The sequence below is a fragment of the Cnephaeus nilssonii genome, assembly GCF_951640355.1.
Source record: "Cnephaeus nilssonii genome assembly, chromosome: 2".
Classification (NCBI taxonomy): domain Eukaryota; kingdom Metazoa; phylum Chordata; class Mammalia; order Chiroptera; family Vespertilionidae; genus Cnephaeus; species Cnephaeus nilssonii.
Genome location: NC_137073.1, coordinates 75,352,005 through 75,367,485, shown reverse-complemented (window position 1 = coordinate 75,367,485; position 15,481 = coordinate 75,352,005). Strand labels below are relative to the sequence as shown.

Below are 15,481 nucleotides of genomic sequence, written 5' to 3'. Positions count from 1 at the left end.
TTATTAACAATCAACTTTCCACAGTTAGCAAAGATAACGGATAACCTGTACAGTGGAAACCAGGAGATGGCAAATGATGTTACAATTACGTTGTAACATTCCTATTTTTTTTTTTTTTTTGCCCCACTGTAATGGAACATGCTTCCCACACTCCCCTTATTTTTTTTTCCCTCCTGAACAAATCTAACCTTTTGCACTCGGATGTCGAGTGTGACTCGACACGGTTAGCATCGGTAGCAGGAATCGAGAAAAAGCAAGCGAGTGCAAAGGGTTAAGAGCTGCTGAGGGAGGTATGGGCACTCTTGCATTGGGGTAACAGCTGCAGTTAGGAGGTAGAACACAAAAGAGTACATTAACTCAGTGCTTCTCCAACTTGAGTATGCAACACACTCATTGGAAGACCTGTCAAAACAAATTGCTGAGTTATCCCCAGCGTTCTGATTCCCTGGGTCTGGGTGGGGCCAGGACTTTGACAGTTCTATTGATGCTGCTTCTGCGCTAACAGTTCTGGTTTTCAGTATGAGGTGCCTGGTATTACTGAGTGAACAGTATTAGAAAATCATGTTCATTCAGAAGCACACAGTTGGAAACCCCTGTGGGAAGATCAAGTGTTGGTTAATAAGACTTAATTAGAATCAATCCTAGAGAGAGACAGTAACTGACCAACTAGAAAGTATATTTGGATTTGGTGTTACCCTGCCCTGCACCTATGACTATCCCCCGCTGCCCACCAAACAACACTATAGGTCTGCATATCTTCAATGAATGAGATGACTGCCCCAGACAAACATCTACCCTCTGTTGATTATGGAATTCCTTGCTTTCCTGTCACTGGAAATTTGAAAAGGTAAACAGGACTTAGTGGGTGGGGTAAGGGTAGGGAGTGGCTGGGGGAGCAATTCTGTCTCCACTCTAAAATCACCTGGGATTGTATGTTGACACCATAAAGCAAATGCAGAGGCTTTTAGTCCTAAAGGATGTGTTATGGATGAACCTACTCCAAGCTAACTCCCAGCCTGAAGATCACATAGTAGCCTCAAAGGGCTAATGAAACCACTTCCTGCCTCAGTATCTTCTAATATCAATTATAACTTGCGAGAGCCCAACCTCATTACTCTTCTTAATAGCAAAATACACTCAGATCTGTACAGAGTATCCCACTCACCTCTGGCCACGGCATCTTCAACAGACATGGATGCTCTCACACTGCACAACCCTTGGGAAGAGTCAAAGCTTACACTTGGCTTGCTGGTGTAGCCTGGATAATTGCAAAGCTCTTGAGGAAAGGGCCTACCTAGGCCAGAATCCAAATCTTTATTTATATATATATTTATTTCAGAGAGGAAGGGAGAGGAAGAGAATCATTGATCAGTTGCCTCCTGCACACCCCCTACTGGGGATCAAGCCCACAACCCGGAGATGTGCCCTTGGCCGGAATTGAACCCAGGACCCTTCAGTCCACAGGCCAACCCTCTATCCACTGAGCCAAACTGGTTAGGGCCAGAATCCAAATCTTGAACACCCCATCCGAAAAAAAGCTTTCAGAAACACCAATAAAAAGTGTATTTCTTGATAGATTATGTTGACATGTATATTATCCATCAAAACCAAAATATATAAATATCTACACTAATAGAAGAGAAATATGCAAATTAACTGTACCTCCTTGACACCCATCAGCCAATCAGGAGCAAGTATGCAAATTAACCCAAGATGGTGACTTAATTTGCATATGCAGGCACCGAGTGGCTGGGATGCCTGCTATGAGGGGGAGGGCAGGGGGCGGAGGGAGCTACAGGAGCAGCGCTCCGGCCAGGTCCTGGGCAGCCATGAGTGAGGACCTGCAGGCTCCTGGGTGGCTGGGAGCGAAGTGAGGGGAAGGAAGGCCTATTCTTGCACGAATCTTCGTGCAATGGGCCTCTAGTATATAAATAAAAGTTGAAGATTTTTCTGTACTCCAGTGGTAAATCTTGCCCCCATTTTCCTCCAGACTGAGGTCTCTTCAAGACAAGGACAACGTCTTGTTACTTTAGTATAGCACCTTAAAGTTAAAGGTACTTGATGTTGAATGGCTAACACAATACATTAATATAATCAGGACTTATTCCAACATAAAAAATAAGTCATTGAAAGTGTTGAGGGAGCTGGAAGTCTAGAGAGCTCCATTTCAGTCGTGGCTGCCACTACTGTGAGAGACCTTATTCACTTCATGGTTCTCTCAGTTCCCTTATTTGTAAAAGAAACAGTTGGATAGCTGGCTGCTAAGGCCTTCTCTTACTCTACACACACTATAAAATGTTATATTCTCTCATATGTGTACAGCATTTTATTAGCCAAAGGTGAAACATGAGGCAATTTTCTAGTGGCTGTGATAAGGATCTCATGTATAGTTTAGGGAACAGCCTGTGCCTTCCACAGAGCATCCTGGGGTTCTGGGCAGAGTTGCTTAACCACTTGCCTCCCTTTTTACCATGTCTCCTCAGGAACTGCAAAGCTAACTACTTAACTCTTTGCAGCCCAGACCCTGTGGGCTGTCACAGCATTTGCTTTACAAGTCCTTGCACGTTTGCCACAATCCCTGGCTGGGAGATTCAGATCTTTTTATAAAGCTTAAATCCTAGGGGAAATGAAGATAAAGGTGTCCCTCTTCCTGGGTCTCATCCTTTTGAATTTAACATACTGTTCTTAGACAGCTCACCCGCCTCCATTTATTCCTCCTGTTGTCAAGTATGTACCTTCTCATTCAAGTTAAAATCTCTGCCCATCTCAGTCCTATTTGCTTTTCACAACCTATCCATTTTTTTTAAGTGAGGGTTTGCTTTTTTAATGTATAGTTGATATACAATATATTAGTTCCAGGTGTACAATAACCTATCAATTTTTTTCACTGCTTATTTGCTGCTTCAAATATACATTCCATTGAAATTGCTTTTAGATGGGGCCCTATGTTCTGAGGCTTACAAGCTAGTTGGGCTGATAAGCTTATTAGTACAGCTGCTAGATTAATACAACAAGCAATGTTATAGTACACTAGAGGCCTGGTGCACAAAATTCATGCATGGGGGGCGTGTCTCTCAGCCCAGCTTGCAACCTCTCCAATCTGGGACCCCTTGAGGGATGTCGAACTGCCCGTTTAGGACATCCACCGGGATCGGGCCTAAACGGGCAGTCAGACATCCCTCTCACAATCCAGGACTGCTGGCTCCCAACTGCTCACCTGTCTGCCATCCTGATTGCCCCTAACCGCTTCTGACTGCCAGCCTGATCACCCCTAACCACTCCCCTGCCAGCCTGATTGATGCCTAACTTCTCCCCTGCCAGCCTGTTTGCCCCTAACTGCCCTCCCCTGCAGGCCTAGTCACCCCTAACTGCCCTCCCCTGCTGGCCTGGTTATCCCTAACTGCCCTCCCCTGCAGGCCTGGTCCCCCCCCAACTGCTCTCCCCTGCAGGCCTGGGTACCTCCAACTGCCCTTCCCTGCAGGCCCGGTCGCCCCCAACTTCCCTCCTCTGCTGGCCTGGTCACCCCTAACTGCCCTCCCCTGCACGCTTGATCACCCCAAACTGCCCTCCCTTGCAGGCCTGGTCCCTCCCAACTGCCCTCCCCTGCTGGCCATCTTGTGCTGGCCATCTTTTGTCCACATGGGGGCAGGATCTTTGACCACATGGGGGCAGCCATCTTGTATGTTGGAGAGATGGTCAATCTGCATATTACTCTTTTATTAGATAGGATAGAGGCCTGGTGCATGGGTGGGAGCCAGCTGGTTTGCCCTGAAGGGTGTCCCAGATCAGGGTGGGGGTTCCCTTGGGGCATAGGGCGGCCTGGGTGAGGGGCCTGTGGTGGTTTGCAGGCTGGTCACGCCCTGCGGCGATCCAAGCGTAGGCCCTGGTATCTGGGATTTATCTATCTTCTCCAATTGAAACTTTGTAGCCTGGAGCAGAGCCAAGCCTTCTGCTTGCTCCATGGCGGCAGCCATTTCTGTTGGGATTTATTTATCTTCTATAATTGAAACTTTGTAGCCTTGAGTGTAGGCCTGGGCCGGCCAGGGCTGCAGAAGCTTGGCTTCCTCCCATCTCCAGGGGCAACCCTAGCCTCCTGCTCTCTCCAGCTCCATGGCTGCCAACATTGTTGTTGGGATATTTATCTTCTATCATTGAAACTTCGTAGCATTGAGTGGAGGCCTAGGCTGGCAAGGGCAGGCGGAAAGCTTGGTTCCCTCCATTGCCGAGGAAACCCAAGCCTCCCTCCTGCTCTCCGTGGGTTGAATTTATTTGCATATTCACTGATTGGCTGGTGGGCGTAGCTTGTGGGTGCAGCGGAGGTACGGTAAATTTGCATATTACTTTTATTAGATAGGATTACTTTGTGTTGGGAGCTGCCCATTGCCTTCACTAGCAGAAAGAGGTGGACAAGGAACCCGGAATGCTGGTCAACCTTGAGGCTCTGGCAAGGGTCAGAGCCATACACCCACTGTTTAGTTGAGACAAAGGTAGCTCAAACAACTTCCACCTTTTAGTCTTACGTAAATCCTTGCTGATGGGCTATCATCGAGCTATCATTGGAATTGCCTGCCTAAGGGCTATGGGTGTACCCCAGACCTGAATAAAAAGGATGGCAAGGCCAGAGCAAAGCGTAGTCCTCTCTTGGGCTTCTGCCTGGCTCCCAATTCCCAAATTAATATTTTCATGTATAGTCTCTTTCATTTGTGTGCAGCCTCCTCCAGAGCCCGAACCTGGAACCACGCGGGACGTGGGAGGGACACTTGCAACTTTGGCCTCTTATCCACAGTTTCATGTTTAGTGGTTTGTTGCCTGCACTTGAAAAGTATTAAATGGAAAATTCCAGAAATAAACAATTTAGTAGTGTGATGAAATCTCAAGATGCCATCCTGCTTTCTTCCACCTGGGACATGTATCATCCGTTTGCCCAGTGTATCCACGCTGTATATGTTACCTGCCCGTTAGTCACTGGATAGCTGCCTAGATTATCAGAGACCACATTCACATAACTTTTATACAAAATTGTTCTATTACTAGTTGTTAATCTCTTATTGTGCCTAATGTACAAATTAAACTTTACCATAGGTATGTACATAGAGGAATAAACAGTACAGAGTTTATAAACAGTTCAGTGCATGGAGTTTCAGGCATCCACTGGGGGTTCTTGGGACATGTCTCCTGGGGATAAGTGGGAACTACTATAGTTATATACTTCAAGTACGAACAGAAAAGCACACAACAGAACTGAAGCTGAGGAGGCTGGTCAGAAATTGAGACCTTAAAGTAGGTTTTGGATGTTGACTAAAGGGAGGAGAGTTCATTAGAAGGTAAGCCTGCACTGCTGAGTGGCATGGAATAGATCCACCTGGCTGGGTTGACATATATGTACAGGGGACCAAGACTGGTTATGCTGGTAAGGCAGATAGGGTAAAGTCAAACTCTTTAAGGATACCCTGGGCATCGGACTGAAGTCAAGGAGTGTGACTCAGTCCTGGAGAAAAGGGCACTATTTAAACATTTAGCAAGAGACATTATGTACTAAAAGATAACTTTATAGTGGCAGGAGGAAGAATTGAATATGAGAAAGGCAAAGATATCACTTAGGAGACTCTTTTCTACAATGACTTTCCAATTCTGAACTCTTCTCCAGTTAATCTATATATATAAAAGCCTAAGCAACCGTCTGACTGGTAGCTATGATGCATCCTGACCACCAGGGGGCAGACGCTCAACATAGCAGAAACCACAGGCATGGAAACATGGAACAGACTGATGAATCTCAGAGGGGAGGGGGGAGGTTGGGAAGAAATTAACCAAAGATCTTATATGCATACTAGAGGCCCGATGCACGAAATTCGTGCAAGATTAGGCCTTCACAGCCCCAGTCAGCCTTCGCAGCCCTGGCCGCCTCAGCCACCCCGCGCAGCCCCAGCTGCCTAGGTTGGCCATCTCACCCCGGCTTCATCTGGAAGGTGGTTCAGACAGTTCTGCTGTCCGGTCGATTAGCATATTATGCTTTTATTATTATAGACTAGAGGTCTGGTGCACAGATTCATGCACTGGTGGGGTCCCTCAGCCTGGCCTATGCCCTCTCGCAATCCGGGACCCCTTGGTGGATGTCGGAAAGCTGGTTTCAGCCCGATCCCTGCAGGCCAGGCCGAGGGACCCCACCAGTGCACAAATCCATGCACCTGGCCTCTAGTATTTTATAAACATGGGAGTGACTACTAAGCAGCTACGGTTTGAAATGCTATCACTTCCATTTCTCAAGTTAAAAACTCCTGGTTTCCCCTCCTCATTTCTAACATTAGCATAGGAATTATTTACAAGTAAAAACAATGTTAACAGTTGAATTATTCCACATCCAAGCAAAACCTGGCACCAAGTCCCACTTATTTTTCGGATGTGTAAACCAAAAATGTTCAAAAAAAGCCCTGAGGGACTACCATTGCTGGCAGAACAAAAATCAAACTACTTGACATACCCTGCAATTTTTCTCCCCAGAAAACTTCTGTCTCTTCCTAGTTTTCTCCCTCGCTGCACAGTCCTGTAAACTAAACCCGACAAGCCAAGGGACTTAGTTCAAGTTCAAAGCCCAAAATGCTTGCAACCTTCTTGTCATTATTCCTGTCTTACTCATTTTCATGTTATCTAGCACTCAATAAATGAGAAATAATTTACTTATGGCTAAATTCATGTAAATACGTGTGGATTGACACTGTAGTTTCATTTTAGAAATTCCCAACTGTATATGCTTTCATTGTTTAGCAATTAAAAAAATATTTGGGCTATGGCACATAGTAAAAAATTCATTTTAAATTGTAACCCACTATACACACACATTTATACATACGAAAAAATATTCAAAATATTTACCTTTATTACATTCTATGTACTTGATTATTCCATTCTGTTTTAAGAAAATAATTGGATCATAACTCATTAATAGTTTCCTTTTTTAAAAAATATATTTTATTGATTTTTTACAGAGAGGAAGGTAGAGAGATAGAGAGCCAGAAACATCGACGAGAGAGAAGCATCGATCAGCTGCCTCCTGCACACCCCCTACTGGAGATGTGCCCGCAACCAAGGTATGTGCCCTTGACCGGAATCGAACCCGGGACCTTTCAGTCCACAGGCCGACGCTCTATCCACTGAGCCAAACTGGTTTCGGCATTAATAGTTTTCTTGATCCCTAGCTGGGTTACAACCTAGTTTGAAGAACAATGAACTAGAGCAGTGGTCGGCAAACTCATTAGTCAACAGAGCCAAATATTAACAGTACAACGATTGAAATTTCTTTTGAGAGCCAAAAACCGACTTCTGTGCTTGGGCCACGAAGTTTCAATCGCACTGTACGTGCGCGCTTGCATGTGGTATTTTGTGGAAGAGCCACACTCAAGGAGCCAAAGGGCTGCATGTGGCTTGCAAGCCGCAGTTTGCCGACCACTGAACTAAATATTTCAAGCTCTTAACTACTCAGAGAATTATGAAGGACAGTATCTTGGGGTTAAGAAAAACAATCAAACAAGCACATTTGTCCATAATATTTTAATACTTTTCCACTTTTAAATACTGGTTTTAAATTTGTGATTGTAACATGGAAGATCCAACTTTATTACTTTTTTTTTTAAAAAAAAACATCATCAGGATCATAAAGCTATTATAGAATAGTTACACTCTATACACTCCCAAGGTACTTTAAAATGATGTTTTGAGTTTGTAGATAAACAATGACGGTAATCCACATACATCGTCTGTATAACTTGGATTAAATACTGGAGAAAATGTTTAATTGGACAAACAACTGATAAATTTAAAGATAACCAGCACAATTTCACGAGAACCAGCTCAGCCCTACTAAAAACTTCTCAATAGCAATCGACACTGATGTTGTGTAAGTGTATAAATTAGTTGACGAAATTGAACAAATGGGAAACCTATTCCTCCCTTGCCTCATTTGGTCTTCTTACACCTCTCCCAGCCATCCTCCTCCTTGGTCTGGCTGCCCCTGTGGCGATCCCAAACCAAGAGCTGCTATGATCACCCTCCACCTCAAAACCATGAGTCCTGAATTCTAACTGAAACACTGTGCTCTCTCTCTCTTGAACTGTAGGGTGGGCACTCAGGAACAAAACCCCTTATCACCAATATTTTTAAAGTTTCTATCATAGTACAAAAAGAGTAACTGAGTAGAAAAGAGAGTAAAAAGATAATTTTTTTTTTTTTTTTGGCTTGGGGAAGAGAAGTAGAAAATAACAATGAATGAGAAAACATCATGTATATTCAGAGTATGTAGGAATTAGCCATACAGAATTCTAGAGGGTCTGAATATTGTCTAAAGGGCTAGTACCTATCCAAATTATAACCTGTTTTAAATTCTTTTCATACTCTCCTACTCATTTCTAAACTTGGTTGGACAGGATTAACTCTAGTAAAGTACCAGTGCAGTTATCTAAAGGTAAAATGTATCTTTTTCTTTTCCTTTTTAATACAAATATTTTAGAGTAATCATTTTATTTACAGAATTGCAAAAGTATATCATTAACATTTAGTGCAAATGCAACTAATGATAATTAGATTTAGATACTGCTTTGTAAACTTTCCATACCTTTGTAAAACAAAGCTATTTAATTTAGTTACGAAAGAGTTACTCGTCTGTGTTCATGATAGTTACCAGAAAAAATGGCAAACAGAGAAACATTTATAGTGGGTATACAGAACTGTTTTTGAAGTTTCCATCAGCATCTATGGTGAATATACCTTCCCTCCCCAACCCTCCCATACTCCCACACCCTGACCCACAGCTGATTGTAAAATAAAATACACATTTGAGGTATAAACTTTTCTTTTTTAAACATCACAATATAAAATGTTAACTGGTGATGTAGTAAACTGATATAATTTGTCTTATTTGCCTTACTAGCATTACCACCATAGGCACTTTTCCACATAGTCAAATTATGAACAGTATTTTTCTATAATAAGGCATATTCCATGCACATCATTTAGAGAAAAGTAAATTAAAAAATAGAAAAATTTATGGAGCATGAAATCTGCGTGCATGTAATGTAAGCTATGTTTTATATGTATTTCCTCTCTATACAGAATAATAAATACCACTATATTTGATGCAAGTAATTCACCTCCAGGATTGTGCATATGAAGTGACCAGACTAATCCCATCATTAAATTATCACCTTGCATTTATCATTAAGACTCCAATACCACGTATGAAATATATACAGGACATGTTCCACGTGACATGACTTTCTGCTTTACAAAATGGGTCGGATTTCTGTGTTTCTACAGAGATGAGTTTAAGTCAGCAAAGCGTCTACAAAATGCCTCTGCTTTATGCAAGCACGTTTGTGTATAAACATAATGAAGATTTTGAAGTGGGCAGTCATTTCTACTTCGATGAGTATAATTCCTTGCCTCAACTCCATGCTTCACGGTTTTTCACAGAGGCCTAAAACTAATAAAACTAAAAAAGGATTTTACATTTAAGTTCTTATAGCCACTAAGGAAAGAATTTCAGTCTGAATCACATGGAATACCTTAAAGCTCTGCTCAAGTTTCTGATCAAAAGGCAAACAGAAGCACTGCTCACATTTCTATGCATATCTTGCAATATGTCTTTTAAACTAACCCAAATTAGAAAAACTAAAAAACATACCTGTTACTGAGTCCTAAAATGTCAAATGTCAAACTCAGTCTGATTTGCTTTCACAAGTAATAACTGCCTATCCTCTTACAAATTTCGTTAAAAAATGTGAGTTCATTTTATCCTGACCATTTTTCCAGAAAGCAGTTTGTACCCACAAGATTTATACAGATGATTCTGTTTGAAGGCAGGCAGAACCAATTTAGAAATTGCCAAATTCTGTTTCTAACAAACTGGCAAAAAAAAAAAAAGCTGTAGCGTACAGAACACAATAAAAAATATAGGAAATATAAAGATAACTGGGGTGGGGAGGAGGAATAAAGCTTTTCATTCTTTCTCCATCAGAACCAAGGTTCTTCATCGGAGTAAGAATATAGAAAAGGCAAAATCACAGTTATTAACAGCCCTCAGTTATTAAGAGACACTTTACATGACTACATGAATCATTACAGAAATCAGCAGCAATGAATTCTATGATTATACAAAGCAAAAAAAAAAAAAAGGTTGAAAAATTCTAGACGCAGACTGAACTGCAGGCCTGATAAAAGAACCCCGTCCAGGTATTTGGTGCACAGAAAGCACATGCCCCATGAGTATTCAACTTTCGTGCACAAAACCCGATACCACTGAGGATCTTAGGCTGGACCGTATATTAAATTAAAAATTCTGAAAAAGTTTCCAAAAATTAAAGCATCAATTCCTAGTTGTGATTCAAAGTTGATTTTTCTCTCTTTTAGGAGCAAGCAAATAAAAATATAGCCATGTACATGTAATTTTACATGTATTTATAATTATATGCTGAGCATAGAGGTCTAGCAGGAGACAGCTAGGGTTAGACGTTCAGCTTTGCTATTGCAACATTTCTTCATTTTTGTACACAAGGTCAAGGTGTTGGGCCATAGACAAGGCTGTAGATCCTACGTTCCAGCTTAGAGCATTCAATTTTTGTGTGTGTGTGGTTTTTTTAAAGTTTTCCCTCCAACATGGAATGTCACACAGCCTTGTTTCAATCACTGTAGGAAAGAAAATGACAAGTTAAAAATTCAGCAATATATTGCTAACAACTGCAAGACTACCAGAATAGATTCCCCCTACTCTCTGAATTCATGGAATGCATAGATTCTCTCTTAAAATTTAACTTTAAAGGATTTTCAACTTTAAGAACATAAAATTGTTCATCAGAAGGAACAGAAGGTATAAGGAATCTTTGAAAGCTAGGAAATGTAAAAGGGTAATGTACTATAGGTAAACAAGGAGGAAATCAACCAAAGGTCTCTGGATTTGTACCCCACAAACTTGGCATTTCCTTCTTAGTCTTCAATAAAAATTATGCTATATAATTTTTCAAGAATTTTTAAAATTTACTTAAGCTATGAAGAGACTTAACTAACAGGCTCAGACCTTATCAAATGTGTTTAAGAAATGTGACTAAGAGTTTTGAGTATCTTTGGACCTCATTAACTTTATGAAATTTATCTAAAGTTACTTTTTCTCCATCACTAAAATTAAGCATGTTAGTTTTGTTAAGATTTCACTGCTAGAATCCACTTCATAGATACATCTTTGTTATTATGAAACAAACATTACTTTAGGTGAACAAAGATTTTTACCACATGTTAAGGTTAGAATTTGGGTTCTTTGTCAGTAAGAAGCTCAATCTGGATTCAAGGCCAGTGCTAATTTTTGTCCAGTGAGTCTTAGCTACTGGTGCACGGATTCATGCGCAGGGCTACTAGTAGTTAATAAATACGTAATACAAGAATAAACTATGTGTTTTGCATACTCACAAATATAAACCTACTTTTGCTCAACCCTGTATATAACTGCATTCTGATTTTTTTCTGCTTAATACATGGTTATATTTTCTGCCCTGCTTAGCAAGGCTGGGAGTGGAGGTGAAGAGAGAAAGCAGATAGAGTTGAATACTTAGTCTTGGTTAGAGCAAACAGCAACTTTTTAGAAATCTTTGGGCAAGGTGACAAGCCTACTGCCATTGTGTGGCATCAGGTTTCTGGTTTGACAAATATGGTGCAGAAATTATGTGTCCAGATCTAGTCATAACAATCCTAAGTATAAAATAGTCTAAAAATAGTCAGCACATTTATGCAATGCAATTATGCCTTTAGAAAGAGAATTCCTCAAAGGTCAGGCTGTATTCCAAAACACTAAGCATTCAGATCAATAAGGCCAGAACCTGTTTAACATTTTCAGGTCACCTTTTTCCTGGGAAAATCTAAATATCTAGGACATCAATGCAATAATAACCCTTGTGTTAGCATCTGATAATAGATTTAGCTTTTCAGGTCTTTTTGAAAAAGACATACTATAAGTCCTTTGTTTGGCTCAGTGGACAGAGCGTCGGCCTGCAGACCAAAAGGTCCCGGGTTTGATTCCGGTCAAGGGCATGTACCTTGGTTGCAGGCTCCTCCCTGGCCTGGGCCCTGGTCAGGGCTCATGCAGGAGGCAACCAATCAATGTGTTTTTCTTACATCAATGTTTCTCTCTGTTTTTCCCTCTCGCTTCCACTCTCCCTAAAAATCAATGGAAAAATATCCTTGGGTGAGGATTAATAAAACAAAACAAAACAAAACAAAACGATATACTATAGACAGATTCAGAAACTAGATTTAATGAAAGACATCAGTCATATGATTGCCTATATTATTTTTTCTAAAGAAACTGACTCAAGAACAAAAATTCCTCAGCCAATGATTTAACGTTCAGTATAGAAAAGAATGAGAAGATGTTAATATAGATTTACTGCCTGTAACTTATACTTTGGTAAGATCTATTAAAAATTTTTTTTCAATTGATTTCAAAGAGGTAGGGAAAGAGAGAGAATCATGGATTGGCTGTCTCCTACACTCACCACACTGGGGATCGAGCCTGCAACCCAGGAATGTGCCCTGACTGGGAATCAAACCATGACCTCTTAATTCATAGATCAATGCTCAATCACTGAGCCATGCCAGCCAAGCATCTATTAAAAATTTAAATGCTGCCCTGGGCAGTGTGGTTGGAGCATCGCCCAATGCACAAAAGGTTGTGGGTTTGATTCCTGGTCAGAACACATATCCCCAGATTATGGTCTCATTTTCTGGCCAGGGTGTGTGTGTATAAGAAGCAACTGATTAATGTTTCTCTCTCTCGCTCTCCCTCTCTCTAAAATAAAAAACAAAAATAAAAAAACATATCCTTGGGTGAGGATTAAAAATAAGTTTTAAAGAAAAACATTTAAATGCTAACATATTGAGAGTTCACAGAAACAGAATTATACAAATGTTCTCCAATGGACCAAAAGATGCTCACACTCATTCATAATATGAGAAATACAATTAAAACTACATGGCAAGAGTACATCCAAACAATGAGATATTATATAGCCTTAAAAAAAGAAGCTCCCCAATGAAATGTAAAAACCTTCAAAATAATAAAGTGCAAAAACAAGATGCAGAACGGTGTGTATAGTATGCTACATTTTCTTCAACAACAAAAGAGTATCTGTGGGAAGAATAGAATTGTATTTGCTTATTCAGGCATTAAAAAAACTGTGGAAAAATACACAAGAAACTAGTAATATCAGTTAATACACTTTTCTGTGTGTGGAGGGAGGATAAAACTGAGTGAATAGGGAATAGGGGATAAAGTTTACTGTATATCTTTTCATAATTTTGACTTTTGAACCATGTTAACATATCACTTATTTACAGATAATGAAAGATTCTGGCTCCTTGCACAAAGATGTTCAATGCAGCATTATTTGACAGTAAAAATATGAAACCAAAACAGATGTTACCATGGAGACTAGTTAATAAATTCTGCAACATTCATATAACATTTTAAAACAATGAGACGGTTGTATATGTCTCATATCTTTATATGGAATAATAGTTAAAATTTATTAACTAGAAAAACAAGCTGCAAAATAATATAAACACATTTTTTAAACAATTAAAAATACATATATGTACCATATTTTCCGGCGTATAAGACGACTTTTTAACCCAGGAAAATCTTCTATACGCCCAGTCGTCTTATACGCCGGAAAATACGGTTAAGTACATACATGTAAAAATCTGGAAGAATATATCACAAACCTAACAGTAATTTCTGCGAAGGGAAAGATATAGGGAATTTGTACTTCTGAAATTCTGCAGTTCTATAATGTTGAAATTCCTTTAACCCTTTGCACTCACTTGCTTTTTTCTCGATTCCTTTATTCTAATGCTAACCGTGTCGAGTCACACTCAACATCCGAGTGCAAAAGGTTAAATAAGCAGGTATTATTTAACATAAACAGAAAGATAAAAATGTAAGTTTTTTTTTAATATTTTATTGATTTTTTACAGAGAGGAAGAGAGAGGGATAGAGAGTTAGAAACATCGATGAGAGAGAAACATCGATCAGCTGCCTCCTGCACACCCCCTACTGGGGATGTGCCCGCAACCAAGGTACATGCCCTTGACCGGAATCGAACCTGGGACCCTTAAGTCCGCAGGCCGACGCTCTATCCACTGAGCCAAACCGGTTTCGGCTAAAAATGTAAGTTATAAGGCTATAAAAACAACAACTCTTTATCTGGCAACATCATAAAACACAGAAACTACTTTCAACAGTTAACTAAATTTTAGTATCTGCAGCAGGGGTGGGGAATGTCTGGCCTGTGGGCCGTATAAGGCCTGCAAAATCATTTGGTCTGGTCCTGCCAAGGCATTAGGGGTGAGTAAATTAAATGTTTGACCAAATATAGCAGGCTAATTTTTAGGTTGGTAATTTTGTATGGCCCGCAAATGATGTTTTAATATCCAAATGGCTGTTGGCAGAAAAAATGTTCCCCATCCCTGGTCTACAGAGTCATGTTAGTCAAAGTTTAAAAGGATAACATCTATCTTCCAGTACCTGTTAATACTAGAACAAAATAGGTTTTCCTGCTGTTTTCTCTTGTACGTAAGAAGTAAAACGTTTTAGAAACTTGGGATACTCTCGTTTTGCCACTGCCCTTAACACTGAGGCTGGTGCCCATCCTCCAGGGTTCACTATGAGTTAAAGAAAAATTAAAATGTTAAAATACAATTCTCCAAATACACATGAAGCACTCATTTTGTTCCTTTGCTTTAAAAAATTTCATGATGTTGGAATAATTGGCATCTCTTAAAGTCTTGACCATTAATCCTTCATATTAACCACCAAACAAGAACAAACAGCAAATAAGAAAGCATTTATTACTTTTCTAAATTGTTCTTACTTCCCTAAAATATATTTAAATATTAGCATAGCTACACTTTAGGTTACTTGGGGCAGATTTTTTCATTAAGCTCTACTATAATCAAACTAGAGGCCCAGTGCATGCAATTCGTGAATGGGTAGGGTCCCTAGTGGCTGCTGGCCGGGGCCTGCCTTCATTCTGTGCTGCCCCCTGACGTTCTGGTCAGCGCACATCATAGAAGGCAATGGAACTCCCAGTCGGTTGAACTCCTGAGGTGATACTTTACATATTAGGCTTTTATATATATATATACTAGTGACCCGGTGCACGAAATTCGTACACATTAAAAGGGGATTAATTAGAGGAAATAATTTAATATTACTATTTGCCCTTTCTCTATAATTAGTAAAATGTATATGAAAACCTTCCTCCTGTCAGCGTCTGGGGTTCACCACGGGACCCAGAGTCAAGTCCCTGCCCACCCACATGCACCTCAAAATCGCGTGAGACCTAGACCCAGCTGGCCCCCCCATTGGACTAGATCCATACCCGGCCAGTCCCACTTTGTCAAGCCTGGGTCCCCTGGCCCGGTGCCAGGATGGGGGGGCGTG

General features: G+C 40.6%; 1 protein-coding gene across 4 annotated transcripts in view; it reads right to left on the bottom strand.

The window, feature by feature from the left end:
• Nucleotides 1–7,055: 7,055 nt before the first annotated feature.
• The window catches only part of CERT1 (ceramide transporter 1), a 95,933-nt gene continuing 87,507 nt past the window's right edge, over nt 7,056–15,481 (bottom strand). For 2 of the 4 annotated variants that reach the window (XM_079796302.1, XM_079796301.1), the window contains 2 exons: nt 14,564–14,700; nt 10,541–10,677 (listed from right to left, as the gene is read on the bottom strand). In XM_079796302.1, coding sequence (XP_079652428.1) covers nt 14,573–14,700 — 128 coding nt within the window. In that variant the 3' untranslated portion in view covers nt 10,541–10,677; nt 14,564–14,572. Of the gene's footprint in view, nt 10,678–11,998; nt 14,701–15,481 lie in introns of those variants that run through there. The other 2 variants (XM_079796304.1, XM_079796303.1) reach the window with 2 other exon arrangements.